At 47.4% G+C, this 13,949-nt stretch overlaps 1 protein-coding gene across 1 annotated transcript in view; it reads left to right on the top strand.

The window, feature by feature from the left end:
* Myc (bHLH transcription factor Myc) overlaps positions 1 to 13,096 on the top strand; it is a 32,683-nt gene extending 19,587 nt beyond the window's left edge. Inside the window, exon 3 of the mRNA XM_076792157.1 lies at positions 12,476 to 13,096. Coding sequence (XP_076648272.1) covers positions 12,476 to 13,095 — 620 coding nt within the window. The 3' untranslated portion in view covers position 13,096. The remainder of the gene's footprint in view (positions 1 to 12,475) is intronic.
* Positions 13,097 to 13,949: the final 853 nt, after the last annotated feature.

The following is a 13,949-nucleotide window of genomic DNA, read 5'->3' as shown; positions in this document are numbered from 1 at the left end:
CGTGGGCACCGAAACAAATGCTAGTTCCCGTTCAAACAGATCAAACCTTCCCTCTCCCTGCTTTTCAGACTGATTGAAGAACGATCGAACGCCGAACTTTCGCCGCAGGAAGGCCGAGACTGTTCTTCGCCGTCGAAATGAAGTCGTACACCTTTAGAAAGGAGCATTCCGATGATCCTGGAACAGAACCGGGAACGAATCTCGCATCAGCTAATTAGTAACTCTAAATTGGCGGGGTATCGTGCGCGGGAGGGGAGGGATAGTAGCACACGAACACATGGGCGCGCGTATGCACACGAACAATTCACAAGTGCTGTTTCACGTTCCTCCCGCGCACCGTAGGCCCGTCGGGGCAGCAGCAGCACCAGCAGCAGGCACTCCTTCCTTTCCTCGATCAGAGCGGCAGCCCCGTCGTCCTTTCCTTCTTATTGCATTTCGTTCTCCCGAGGCGGCATGCCAGTCGCAGCTCTCTCGCCCGCTCTTCGGCGTCGATCCACCGCGAAGAAGAAGGAAGGAGTTCGCCCATGGTAGACGTGGGGCGGAAGGGAGAGGGAGAAAGGAAGAGAAAGGAAAGAGAAGGAAGAAAGAGCGAGACGGAGGCAAGAACCGGCGAGCGACTGGCATTTTCTCTGTGAGTCAATCGAGCAGAGAAATCACGGATGGTGGAGAGGAAGAGAGAGCAAGAGAGAAAGGGGTGGGGAGGAGGAGATGGGTATCCACGTTCGTCTCCGTAACAGCGCCATCCCCGGTGCATCGGCGAACTCGATGTGACGATTCAACGTCGATGACGCGGTGCATCCCGTTCCGTGGGCGGACCTCGTCGAGTGGGCCGAGCTTAATGGTGTCTGGTCACCGGGTCGTTTCCTGGCTACTATCCCCCGGATACGTCCGCCGTATTTCGTATCTCGCGTAGGTTGTTATCCAAGGTAGTATCTCGCGGCATGCTTTCCAAGCGCATCCGTGTACTCACGCGAGCACACGCCGGGTACACAGCGCCGGGACGCGTAATTGGACTTCGCCGTCGGACAGGAACGCGTTATGCGATTTTTCCCGTAGCGAACCCCCTTCAACGGAACAGAGCTCGGTCGCCGATAGCTAGGAAAACTGGCCGTGGGTGGCTCGAGTTGTTAATCCCGTAACCTTTACGTCGGGGGTTTGCTACTTACCTGGACCGGCCGCACGCTGCTGGGCGGTACAAACGCGAAAACAATGTCCGGAGCCCGAACTGCTCATCGGAATGCTGAAACTGTCGTCCGTCCCATGTCGAGGCGCACGGGCCGCTTATGGATCGGCTTAACTAGAATTTGCCCTCCCCTAATAGCAGGGGTTCGGGAAAGAATTTTTGGAAGCTATTCGTGCTCCTCTTCCCGAAGTGAGAAGGGATCATGAATGGCCAAGCTAGATGGATGGACGTGGGTGGCTGAGGTTGGTCAATCCTGTTGTAACCTTTAAATCCGGGATTGCCACTTTCCTAGCCAGGCTGTCATCGGCGCACGTTGGCGGTGTAGGGTGTTTCGCTTCGAATGCAAAGACAATGCCCGTGTGCGAACAACGGAGCCAAACAGCTCATCAGAATGCTGAAGCTGATCTTTGTAATCTGCACAATGGCGGCGCGGCGGTATAGGCACTGTGGAACTGCAGCACCCCCTAGTTCCACTTGGCACTTAATATATCAAGCATTTTTTTTTAATAATAAAAAGATACAAAAATCTACCCAGTCGCGTAGTGTTCAGCTGTTGCGCGCATGCGCAGATAGGAAGCTGAAATTTTCTGGAGCAGCGCCCCCACTAATTTTAGCCGCGAGCCGCCATTGAATCTCCATATCGAAGCACGCGATCTTGCGTATCGATTCCGAAAATCAGGGGTTAACAATGGAGAGAATATTGAACTATACTTCGCTACCCGAAGACGGGACGGAGCTAGATGGATAGCTCCATCATCTTCGGTAAGATCGCGCGGCCGAGATGCCATACTCGCGAGCACTTACGGGCTAAATGGATAGCGAGAAAGCTACGAGCGGGACGTGTAAAAACTCGGTTCGGCGGTTTCGCGGCCGCGCAAAAATCGGCAGAAGCGGTCGGTTAGGCTCGCCGCGGATCGTCTCCCTCCCGCCGACGGTGTCCGCGATGATTTCGCGCGAGCTGGCGTGCGTTCTTCCGTGACTTTCGAGCGGGCACGAGCGCGTTTTGCACATCGTGCGGGCGCTCACTTTCGTAACTGGATTGGATGAGTCGCCCGTTAGCAAGAAGCGTCAAGAGTCTTGAGCACGACGAGATTTATGGCTTCGCCTTATATACGGATGTACATCGAGAGTGACCAGGAAGAGAAACGTGCCGTCACGTTCGCATATGTGGCTTAGTTAAAGGGATTGTCGTACCGAGGCACACTTCAAAACCGTGAGAGACTGGTTCGGCTAGAATTCCACGAAAGTAATTTCATATCCGACACCGAGCACTTCTTTCCCTCCCCCTCTTCACCGTCCCGATACCATCGTAATTCGGCACGACTTGATAGACCCGTAGGACCGGGGGGGGGGGGTGAAGCGAGATAGATTAACTGTTACTTTGAACCGTCATTATCAATTCCAGATTCTCTGTGTTTAGAAGAAGGCGATGTTTAATTGACGTCACACGTTGGTAAATCCGCACATCGATATCTTCTTTGAAAGACGCACACGTGGTGCCGCGGAAAAGCCGATAATCCATGAATGGCTATTTAGCGCAACACTCGAAGCAGAGTTCACGCGGGTTACGCGAATTTCGCGTGTGTCCGACCGTTATCTGACTGGCAAATGCATCATCGAGCCGTCTGGAGACCTACATATCGGCCGTCGCTTAGCACACAGCTCGAGAGCGTATCCTGCGCGGTATCGAGCACGGCAATACGCGCGGGGGCACAGTTGGCATTTTCCTCCGGCGATCTTTTTTTTCCTCCGACTTGCGTCGATGACTGCAACCCGCTGATATCACGATCGCGCGAGCTGAATCGCGAATGTGCACAAGCCGCGCGCGCGAGAACGCGCGTTGTGCCAGTAACGTCGTGTTGCTCGCCGCGCGAAAGCTATCCAACTTTCCCCACCGCCTATCGAACGTAATGGAATTTTCACGCCCTTCCCAGCGTGTACGACTTGATTACCAAGTATCTCGCAGGAACGTAACCCCGTATTGTTCTCTTTCTTTTTATCCGCGGCGGCGACGGTAATTATTGTTCTCGTAACAAGAACCTACCTCTCGCCGCGCTCGGCTCTCTAAATTCTGCCAAACTGACTTTCGTCATTTCCAAGCGCTCGAACCCTGTTTCCGAATCGATACTCGTTTCCATTTATCTATCGGCGGGATCGTAATATCGAACAATACGTTCACTTCTACCGGGGAACCGGATCACATGCCAGGTTCGAGTGTGTTTTTCACCCTCGTCCGGGGTCTGACCCATGGCTAAATGTCTGTTGCGTGCGTTGCAAAACACAGACTTTTAAGAGCGAGAGTAAAATGCGGCTGTAACTCGAAACGAACTGCGGCCGAGAGCAGTATTTATCTAGTCTTCACACTTTCTCTGGTGGAGGTCTGGTTATCGGACTTCTCGGTGACTGGAAAATTCGAAAAAGAATTTCATCTTCTTTTTTTTTTGTCGATGGACTGTGTCCTGGAGGTTCCTTGGGTTCCTTTTCTCCTTTACTTTTAGCATAGCACAATCATTGAAAATCCTACCCGCCGTTGGATAGCAATGCCGGGGGTAATTTTGATTTTTATATTAGCTCAGCTGTTGGTAAATAATTTACTGTATTTCAAGTTGCAGTGTATTCTCTTAATACAATTGATAGGCTGAATGCAACAGTGTTTTCAAATTCTTCGACTCATTTTACTGTGTTAACCGTTTGCAAGTTATTTTAACTCCAAAACGAAACATTTCTTCCGACCTAGAATACTTCCCCTCTATATATTTGTTTTCATGTTACACATACGAAAATGGTGCAATGTACTTTTACAAGACTAAAGTGTTTAGTAATTCATACAAATTTAATAATGCCAAAAATATTTTGAATAATGACACACCAGTTTTTAGTGTCGCCTAACAGTCGCCACTCGAGTGCCAAGGGATGAATTACGCCATTTGTGTTGTAAATGCATAAAATCCGCAGTGTGATAATCAGTATCGCGTACGGTCTATAATAAGAGCAATTCCCTGGAAGCATCGATCGAGTCCGGAGGACCTTGCCGTCGGGAACAGAAATCGGGCCGTGCAATCGGGCAGATAGGATTCGTTTGAAAAAGAAAAAAAAAATGGCGGGACTCTCATCCAACAAAGGTCTCCTTTCCCCCCAGTTCCGAGCGCGTCTGCGGCCGAAGCGAGAGCGTTCGATATCATGAAAACTTGTCCCCCTCTCTTCCAGACCGCCTTGTCTCGCGGTCGCCTATTCCGACGAGAGCGGAGAGTCGATCGATTCGCGTCGACGTAGTACTATGGCCTGCTTACACGGAGAGCACTGACCCCCAAGGTCGTTCTTACGCGATTGCACGTGCTGTCGTGAATTCGCGCTACCCCTCCGCTCCCCTCTCGCGAGTATCGCCCTTTTCTTCCTCGTCGCGGATTTCTTAACGCGGCTCGCACGTCGCCGTGGCTGATTCGGTAACCTTTTTCCCCACGTTTTACGCCCACACTCTGAAGGGCCCGGTCTTTGCAGATTCGCGATAAGGTAGAGTGTCTACATTACCGTCAAAAAATGGTTTCACGTGTCTCAAATTTTCGTCCTTACATAAGAATATTTTGTCGCTGGTAAAGGGCTTATTCGAAAGAGGAAGGTTCAATCTAGTTCTAAAAAAAACTGATCCTTTTTACGACCTCGTATCCCCTCCATCCAAACCCTTCCATATTTCTGAACTTGTCTCTTCGAGGTCAATGTTCAATACATTCGTCTTTAGATGAGCCTTGGAGGATTAAATAAAGGATGTTGACACGACACTGTCAGGAAAGCGTAATTTGAAGTCATCGCATAAAGTGAAACACAGAAAACAGTCGCATGGAACGCTATGAAATATGAGAAAAGTCGCATTACTTTGGAGATATTTATTAACACTAAACCTACCGAGCCTTAAAAGTAACTGATACATGTCATCGTAAAAAAATGATGAGATTGAATTTATTTGGATTTCGAGCGGTTCGTATTATAACACATGCTCTACTAAATATATTTATTTAATCGTTTCCCGCGAAAGCATCTTTATAATTTCAGTAATTGTAAAATAAAAAATTTGTGACCGGTAATTTTGAGCGGCGGTAAAAGGGCGATAAAATGGAAAAACAGTCGACTGTGAACATGAATAGACTTTTGATGGATTGTTACCATAGATTTTTGTCACTGGGCAGATCTGCGCTGCCCAGAAATTTTGACAGCGAGGTCCATGACACCGAGGAGCCCGCTATTTTTGAGACAGTACAGGCGAGAACGGTATACTTCAACCTTCGTGAAATTAGCATTAGAGTTAGAACTTGAGATGTTAATTTATTTTCACGTATTCTTAGCAAACGCCAAGGGCTTCAAGCAACCTGGCTCTCGCTAAGCAGTGATTGACATTTCACGAACTTCAACGTGCGGCAGAATAGTCAATGGGTTCGTTAAGTGCGCGCCCCTCTCGGGCACGGTAACCCTTCAGGTGACCCTATAGTCGCTCGAATGGCAGTGCCATGGTCGGTAGTTGTAGACTTGTCTGAAAGTTAAAGAGAGAGTTCGATTGTTGTTTATTAACGACGTCGTGACTTTAGGAGCGCCTAGATTTCCACACGGTGCCGACACCATGCTAATTGAAAATTAGCGAACTATTTAACACTTTGAACGTCGAACTAGAAACCCCAAAAATTCCATAAAATCAAAGTAAGTTATTTAATGAAATAAAAACTGAAAAAAATTAAATGTATGATACTGAGTAGTCCTCCAACTTTCTTGTATGTTACAGATCCTAATAAAATTTGGTACAATGAATATATCAACGTAAAAATTCATTTTAAAACCTGCACAAATAATTCCGTCACCCACATATGGGTGACATGGCAGTCGACGTGTTAAAACATAATTATGCTGGAACACTATCCACTCACAGTCGTCGACTTCGACCATTTTGCCTTCGAACAAAATGTTCTTTCCTCTTGTGCGTATCGAATTTTATTATAAGAAAGTGGCGTGTGTTCATTTATTGAATACTGCATTGATTGTTACTAGATTACTTGATGAAGACGGAGGAAGCATACAGAAATTTCTTCCTGTCTTTCGTCCTTCAATTATTTTAATAGATTAAAGATAAAGTTATAAATATTCTTGAATTCTTTGAAAAATTTTACCTTTTTATTCATTCTTCAGTTCCGCTTCATCCGAGGAGGTCGGCAGATCTAGAAGAAGCGTTCGAAAGATTAGAAAGAGGATTGATTTCCTCCGATGAGTCGGCGCGAGTGCTCAAAACAATCTAGCGGCACTTTTGTCGATGCCGACCACCACTATAGCATTTCGTCGGCTCTCCTTTCCTCAGAGGTGCCGCTTCAAGCTTTCCATTCGCCGCGCACCGCGGTTGCCATACATACTGGCCATATGATCACATTCGGCCGGCGACCTCTGCCGCGGCCACCTTGATCTAACCGCGACGTGCGGAGTTCCTCATGGCACATGATCTCACTTCTCGCTTTCCTCGGGTCGGATCGTGCCAATTTCTCATGAAAAATACCTGCTTGCTCCTGCGACCCAATTATTATTCACCTAGCTTATTCCCGCAGATGTTTCTTCATCAGCATTTTACGTAGGAGTCATGAAGATCCTTTTGTTGTTTCTTCACGGCTACAATAATTACTCTCTCTGCCTTTAACGCTAGGTTTACGGAGCACTAAAAGTATCTACGTTATAAAAATAACAAGAATGCTCTACCCAAATTCTTAGCCCTTTTCGTTTTAATAACATACACCCAAAGAAATAAATTTGTTGAATAATTCCTCACGGATGTATCCTTGGAATCTTGATAATTGTACATTAAAAATATTAGAACCCGTCATTTTGACGGGTCCCTAGTGTTAATAATTTCGTAAAAGCTGTTAACCCACAACTAACACATTCGCAAGCAACCGATCCTCGAGCCGTCAACCAAGACCAACAAAGCATTCTGTTTGATTCAGAACCTAGTACTGTGAATTCTCGATATATGTCAACAACACGGGTCTTGCAAGCGTCATGTATCGTCCAGGAGACATCCTGCGGTAGTGGGGATAATCCCGCGACGTTTATGGTCCACGTCTCGGCGACATATACAGAGAAATCACTGTAAACACCGCGGTAGTGGGGATAATTCCGCGACCTTGGCGACATATACAGAGGAATCACTGTAGATCGTTCGATCGAGTACAAAAATGATTAGATCGACAGTAATTCTGTATTGTTCCGAAAGAGAATCAATAATCGAGCAAACCCGGCAGGACTACTCGCTACGGGGAATATTATCATCGAAGGAACACTCGATCACGGCCGCGTTATCGGCTTCCGCGTTCTCGTTACGATTCGCGGCCGGTCTTTCTTTTTTCCCGCGATACATCGGTGAACCGTGTCCAATTAAGCATTCGATGGTGCCGAGAGAGTTCTTGCGCCAGCGGGTTTCTGGGATCGGTAGCTGCCGAGGACATTGGGCGTGAAATACGAGACAACACATCCTTCCCGAGAGTGGTACACGGCCTCGCTCGGAACCGATCAAGAAGAACCCGGGGGGGGGGGGGAGAGAAACGCAAGAAAAAGGAAAACGGGAATATATGAATCGAGGTGGAACCGAAAATAGTCGGCACGTGTGTCGGTCGCTGTTAGAAACAGCGCTATTCCAGGAGAAAAAAGAGAATAGGGGGAAGTGGTTTCGTGCCTTCGGCTTTTGGTTCCTCTAGCGCGTCGCCGGCCGTTGGTTAGGTGGGTTTTGGTTATTTTTAGAAAGTTTCGCGCCTTTTCGCAGTTGTTCACCGGCGCGGCGACCTGGCAGCTCGCCAGTTTCGGGAAGATTCGCGCGTCTGGCCGCCGCGTCGCGCCGCGCCGCGCGCGACCGAACACGTGGAGAAGAGAAGCGGCCGTTACACGCAGGAGCATTGCATTTGTTGCCGCACACTTATGCGGCAACGTATGCGGCGTGTCTCGTTCAGGTTCTTCCTCGTTCCTCGACTCTTTCCGCTTGGCCCCGTTACGCGACTTTAAATGGAAGCAACTGAAACACGTGCACGCGCGCGCTCGCGCTCGCTCCGGCGCGGGCGAGCACCTCCAATTAATATTCCCTTCTCTTTAAATCAATTACCTCAGCCGACGCGAACGTTTCGCCTACTTTCGCCCCAGAGGACAAGAACACAGATTTTCCGCTTCGGAGAATTTTCATTTGAAACGATTGACGATTTGAAAAATAGAGATTTCAGACTAACCATTTTGATTTGGCATAAAGGTTCCCAGTGATTATCATAAGCGGAACAATAATTCATTACTAATGGCGTGGGACGTATGCTACCCACGTGGTGGCTTGAACGCGAAGTAATCGAAAATCGGTACCGACAGGAAACCTGTTAATTAATATTTCGGTCGCTTTAAATCAATTACAGGCCAGCGTTTTGCCGCCTTTCGCCCCCCGAGAGAACGTTTCCCAGAGAGATTGACAAGTGCGTTCGAAGTACAAGATATATCGTATCGTTCCGCGATTTTTCGCCGCGATACACGCGTCCATTCCGCGCAAATCAACGTTATTGGACGGAGAAAGAAGCTTGTGCGTTTCTTAGTTTGCCGGGCATTAATTAAAAGTTCACGGTGCGGTTGCAGCGACTGGGCAAAGTGAAACCGGAAGGCGGACCAAGCTTTTTTGCACGCCGAGCGTGACGTGTTTCCGTGATAATCCGACTAGGAATTTTTGTAATTCAAATAGAAACTTTCCAGCCATTTTACAGGTATAATCATTGTTGAAGCGGCCGATGAGAGTCAATCAATTTAATGAATCCGGGCGAACGGAACATTCGCGTGTGAATGCACTTCGGCGTAATTTATTCGGGTCGCTCAAACTTTATATTGGAAATATAAATTACATGCTCGTTGAAATGGCGACGGGGCGCTAATTCGACTAGAAAAAAGTATACTTATTCAAACACCCGTTTATAAAAGTTTACCGTGTAACAATAAATTAGTTCCAATCGAAAAAAATCCTTTCGACGCGGCATGCGCGTAAAACTACTAATTTTTTAAAAGTAGATATTTTCTTTACCCGTCTAGTATTTATTAGCGACTATGTTTAAATATAGCTGGAAGCTCTTCGACAAGTGGGTCGATAGCGATCTTGGTATTACGGATGTTACAATAAGCGGTTCCGTCTTGTTAATTAAATGCTCGTGGGTTGTTTAAGAGTATCCTTAAACCTGGTCACGATGAGTTTGTCTTTCCTGTTCGGGTTGCCGTCGGGTTCGGGCTGATCGAGGTCCTGTATTGCTCGATCTCGTTGCGAGATAATGATAATAGTAGCGATTTTATTGTCCCGAAGTTACACGGGGATTAGTTTGATGAATTTACCGGGTCCGGTACAGTTAATCCCCGTGAGCGACGAGTATAGCGGACACGCGATAAAGTTCGCCGGTGGATCGACGTGTGTGATTGGTCCGGGGCCTGTTGGCGCGAAACACGTTACACCGACATTGAGCGATTGTGTTTCGAATCTGTCCTTGAGGAAAGAGTTATGACCCGTATCCGTATGAGAGAGAGAGAGAGAGGAATCTGGACCAACCGGATTTCCACCGATTGTGCCAGACATGGTAGATGACACAGTTTGTAGAAACGCCCACGGTATCGAATGTCCCCTCAAACGCCTCTACGCCAACCAGCAACCAAAGGATTCCGCTATTATGGTCGTCTCGCGCGCAATCTTTTTCCTCTTCCTCCCTTCGCCTGGCGTAATCGCGGCTGCAGACGAGGATCTTCAGATAAACTCTGATAAACGATACCGAGCATCCGGCATCCGTAATCTCGCACACGCTCGCAACTGTTTGCATCCTCATTTTTTTTTTTTTGACTCTTCGAATTTCTTTTTTCTTCTTATCCACCCGGTCTTTCTTTTTCGCTGGGAGCACGGTGACACGGTCTTTCCGGTGTTCGCGGGACGGCCTTCACCCTGAATAGAGGAGTCGTCGAAGTTGAGACAGAGGCGTGCTTGTTCCGTCCCAACTAATTAGCGGGATTTTACGGCCGACCGTGGCTGCTAATAGCCTCTCGGCGGAGCCGAGACTCGGAAGGATTTTAACTCGTTCAACGAAAACCACACACCGATAGCTGCTCTTTTCTTTTTTTTTTTCGTCTCCCGGTTCGTCGAAGCAGAAGTATTACCTCGAATGCTTTTCCGAAAGTTATCGAGCTTCTTTTTATATACGTCGTTAACAAGCCTATTAGCGGGCTTTCGGTAGACACAGTGTCGGTACACATGTTCTCTACTGTTTCAACAAATACAGGTCCCCGGTCGAGCTGCAAGTTTCAATGACATTTGAGAAAACGCAGCACTTCTTTGGAGAGAAAGCTAATACTTAGACTGCGGATCATTATGCATTTATGACTTCTGAAAATTTTCAAAAAACGCTATAATATAAAGTTCCACAGAATTTAGTACGATTTTTATGTATTTCAGATCTACAAAGATCACTATCACTGAAAATTAGATTTTATTTGTTTCCGCTTTCCTAAAATTTGCCCACGAAAATCGAAAATTGCATAAACATTCGCAGTCTACTAATAACAGTTGATCGATCATAAATAAACATGTTAAATTGTGCAAGAACAGTTTTAATACTTTCCTGTCGCTTCGTACGCCATCACGCCCTTCAAGATGATTTCTCTTCTTCATTATCACAGCTTTCTCTGTTCGAAGTCTTTTTGTTAGCGCTCATTCACTCTTTGTTACCTCTCTTCAATCTCTTGTCAAGCTTTTGCTGAACATCTTGCATTTTAACTCCAATTCATCTCCTCGCTGTCCTGAATTTTAACATATTTTTAAGAAGATATTCTTTCCGACAACACAGCATTGAAATGATGTCTCGTCATAAACCCTTTGTTATCAGAACGTGGGATGCCAAGAGCTAATTAACAGTTGGAGTTACTGATGGTATATCAATGTATTGTGTTAAGTTTTACGGTTCTGATTCAATCAGACATGTGTGGATCGCTTAGACTGCGGACATTTATGCAAAATAAAAATTGCAAGACGTAGGGACCAATTTATTCCCTTTTTTTTAGTGGTTTTATTAACCTCTTATGCTTCCCGCGGAAACCACTATAGTGGGTACCGTTCAAACCGATGCTTTCCACGGAAGCCGCTATAGTGGCGTACAGTACTTAACCCTTAAGTGCATAGGTATCAAAAAATTCCGTAAATGCATAAGTGGGGTCCCTAATGGACCCCTGATTAAAATGTGCTTAATTGAGAAAACAGAGAAATGACATCTAAGGATCTTTATTGTAGAAGTAAAAACAAGTATTTTAATCCAAACATATAATCGGAAAGTCATAACAGAAATCAAAATTTTTCTTCTTCTTCTTTTTATTCTTTACCTTGCTGTGCCTTTCGCAAACAAAATTATCACAAAACTTGCAGATAATGCGCGATTTTTTGTCTTCTTTTCGAGAACACAAGCAGCATCTTCCTCGCTTCTTTAGGCTTGTTTCTTGTTGGTGATTAGATGGTGTAGATTGCTCCGGTTCAACTCCACAATCCCTAAGTGCATCTTTCACATATTTTGGCATATTCTGGATTTTAGCACGGCTTTCCATATTTTTCTGTGCGAGCTGCTGTCCCAGCTTTCCCGGGTGATAGAAACCAGGCACGCGTCGCTGGGACACTCTCTGCTGGAGACCCTTCGACTACCCAAAATTTATGGCGTCCACTTGCGCTATTGAGTTCGTCGCTAGAAACTACAAGACACATCTGTCCGCCAAGTGGCCAAAAACGTTAAAGACGTTTTCTCACAAACAGCGTCTTATGCTGTGCAAACCATAAATCTTTCTTGGTGCTGGTGCGCTGAAGATTTCTCTTCCGGCGCCCAGCTAGCCGCCACGATACTAAATATTAGGAACATGAATGGGGACCCCACTTACCTAATTCCTTGCTAACTTTGATTGCAGCAACAATTCATTTCTGTGAACACATTAAACACAACCTAAATATTGACAGAAGCAAATAGCTGAACTCTCAGTTCGAAAATGGCGCGGCTAAAAATGTTAACACACAAAAGATCCAACACTGGGGTCTTTGCGGACCCCACTGATGCATTTAAGGGTTAAGAGGTTGTGTCGCATCGATAGCGTCGATATTCTTAAATTCTTCGAATTTGTCTACCGTTTGAAGTTACTCTCTCGTTTTTTCGTAATAAACGCGTAAAATCCGCGGTCCAAACGTTACAGTAAGTGCATAACGTTTACCGGGCTTGAGCGTAATGGTTTGTTCTTTGCTGATTGCAGAAGAAGAAGAGATCGACGTGGTGACGTTCGAGAAACCGTGCAGACCGGCGGCGTTGCCGACGTACCCGAGCCCGGCGGACCAGCAGCACTTCCAGCTGACGGTGAAAACGGCGTTCAAAGAAAAGGTTCCGGCCCCTAGGCCGCGCGGTAGACCGCCGTCGAATCCAGCGCGGAAGAGAACCGCGCAGCCGGAATACAAGCCGGTGAAACGGGCGCGTCAGAGGCCGTACCAGAGGAGAAACAAGGTAAGCCGATGTATGACAACGTCGCCGTCGCCGTTGCCGTCGCCCCCGATGAAAATCGCCCCGTCGACGGCGTCGAGAAGTTCGTCGGACGACGAGCTGGACACCGAGAAGAGGAGTTTGCACAACAACATGGAGCGACAGAGGCGGATAGAGCTGCGGAACGCGTTCGAGGAGCTGCGCGTGTTGGTGCCGGCGGTCGAGTCGAAGGAGAAGGCGCCGAAGGTCGCGATCCTGAGGCAGGCAGCGGTGTACTGTGATATGTTGAACGAGATCGGTCAGATCACCGTGTCGAAGGTGACGGAGCTACGGAGGCGGCAGGAGAAGCTCCGAGCAAAGCTCAGCCAGCTGCGGAGGAGTCTCGCCATGACGCGTTAAAGGAGAGAGAGACTCGGGCTGGTCGCGTATCAGATCCAGCCGAGCACAAAATACCCCATTACGGTACGTTCGAGTTTCATTTGTAAGAGGATCGGAAACAATCCCACTCGACTTTTGGAGAGGCAAGGAGATCTCGATGTCGCGCGTGGGAAGAGACCCCGTCTTCTCTTCTCTTTGCCGGTCGCGGCGGAAGAGGAAGGGCTTCGTCGCGGTTTTGCGAATGGTTGCGATCGCGATGAAGATCGTCCGAGACGGAGATCGCGAAACGTCGTCCGGCGACGCGACCGCGGCACGGGTGTCATCGAGTCGCGTTCGAATCCGTTTGAACGGAGGAGAGAGCGAGAGACCACGCAGGGGGCCGAGTTTCGTTCGCCGCGAAGAGGAACAACCGGAATATCAATCGAGACACATCGAGCAGAGAACACACTAAAGAATTGGTGCCAAATATATTAGGGAAGATCGAGAAGAGACCAGACCGACAGAGTATACACACCAACACACATTACCACGGAGCTTTCGAGACGATTTGTATTTCGAAAGGATCCTCTCGAAACGACAGACTGCGAGACACAGAGGCGCAACAAGAGACGACAGAGTTTTGGTTGGTTTCGCTTCTGAGTTCAGCTTAGCATAGAGGACGCGGCGACACACTGTTACGACGTTTTTTGGTTTCTTTTTGTTTTCGTTGGACGCGCGGTAAAGCGCGCACTACAAGAAAAAGAAGAAAGGAAGTGCGTGCGTGGATCACGTTGAATAAATAAAGTCAATTCTATTTTTATTATTCGAATTCTCGATCAGTGTCGTCTTATCGCGTAGATTATCGACTAAGACCGGTTCCGGAGCAGCCTGGGAAC

This window comes from Halictus rubicundus, chromosome 8, assembly GCF_050948215.1.
Source record: "Halictus rubicundus isolate RS-2024b chromosome 8, iyHalRubi1_principal, whole genome shotgun sequence".
Classification (NCBI taxonomy): Eukaryota; Metazoa; Arthropoda; class Insecta; order Hymenoptera; family Halictidae; genus Halictus; species Halictus rubicundus.
Note: the sequence above shows the minus strand (reverse complement) of the source record. Positions and strands in the feature narration are given on the sequence as shown.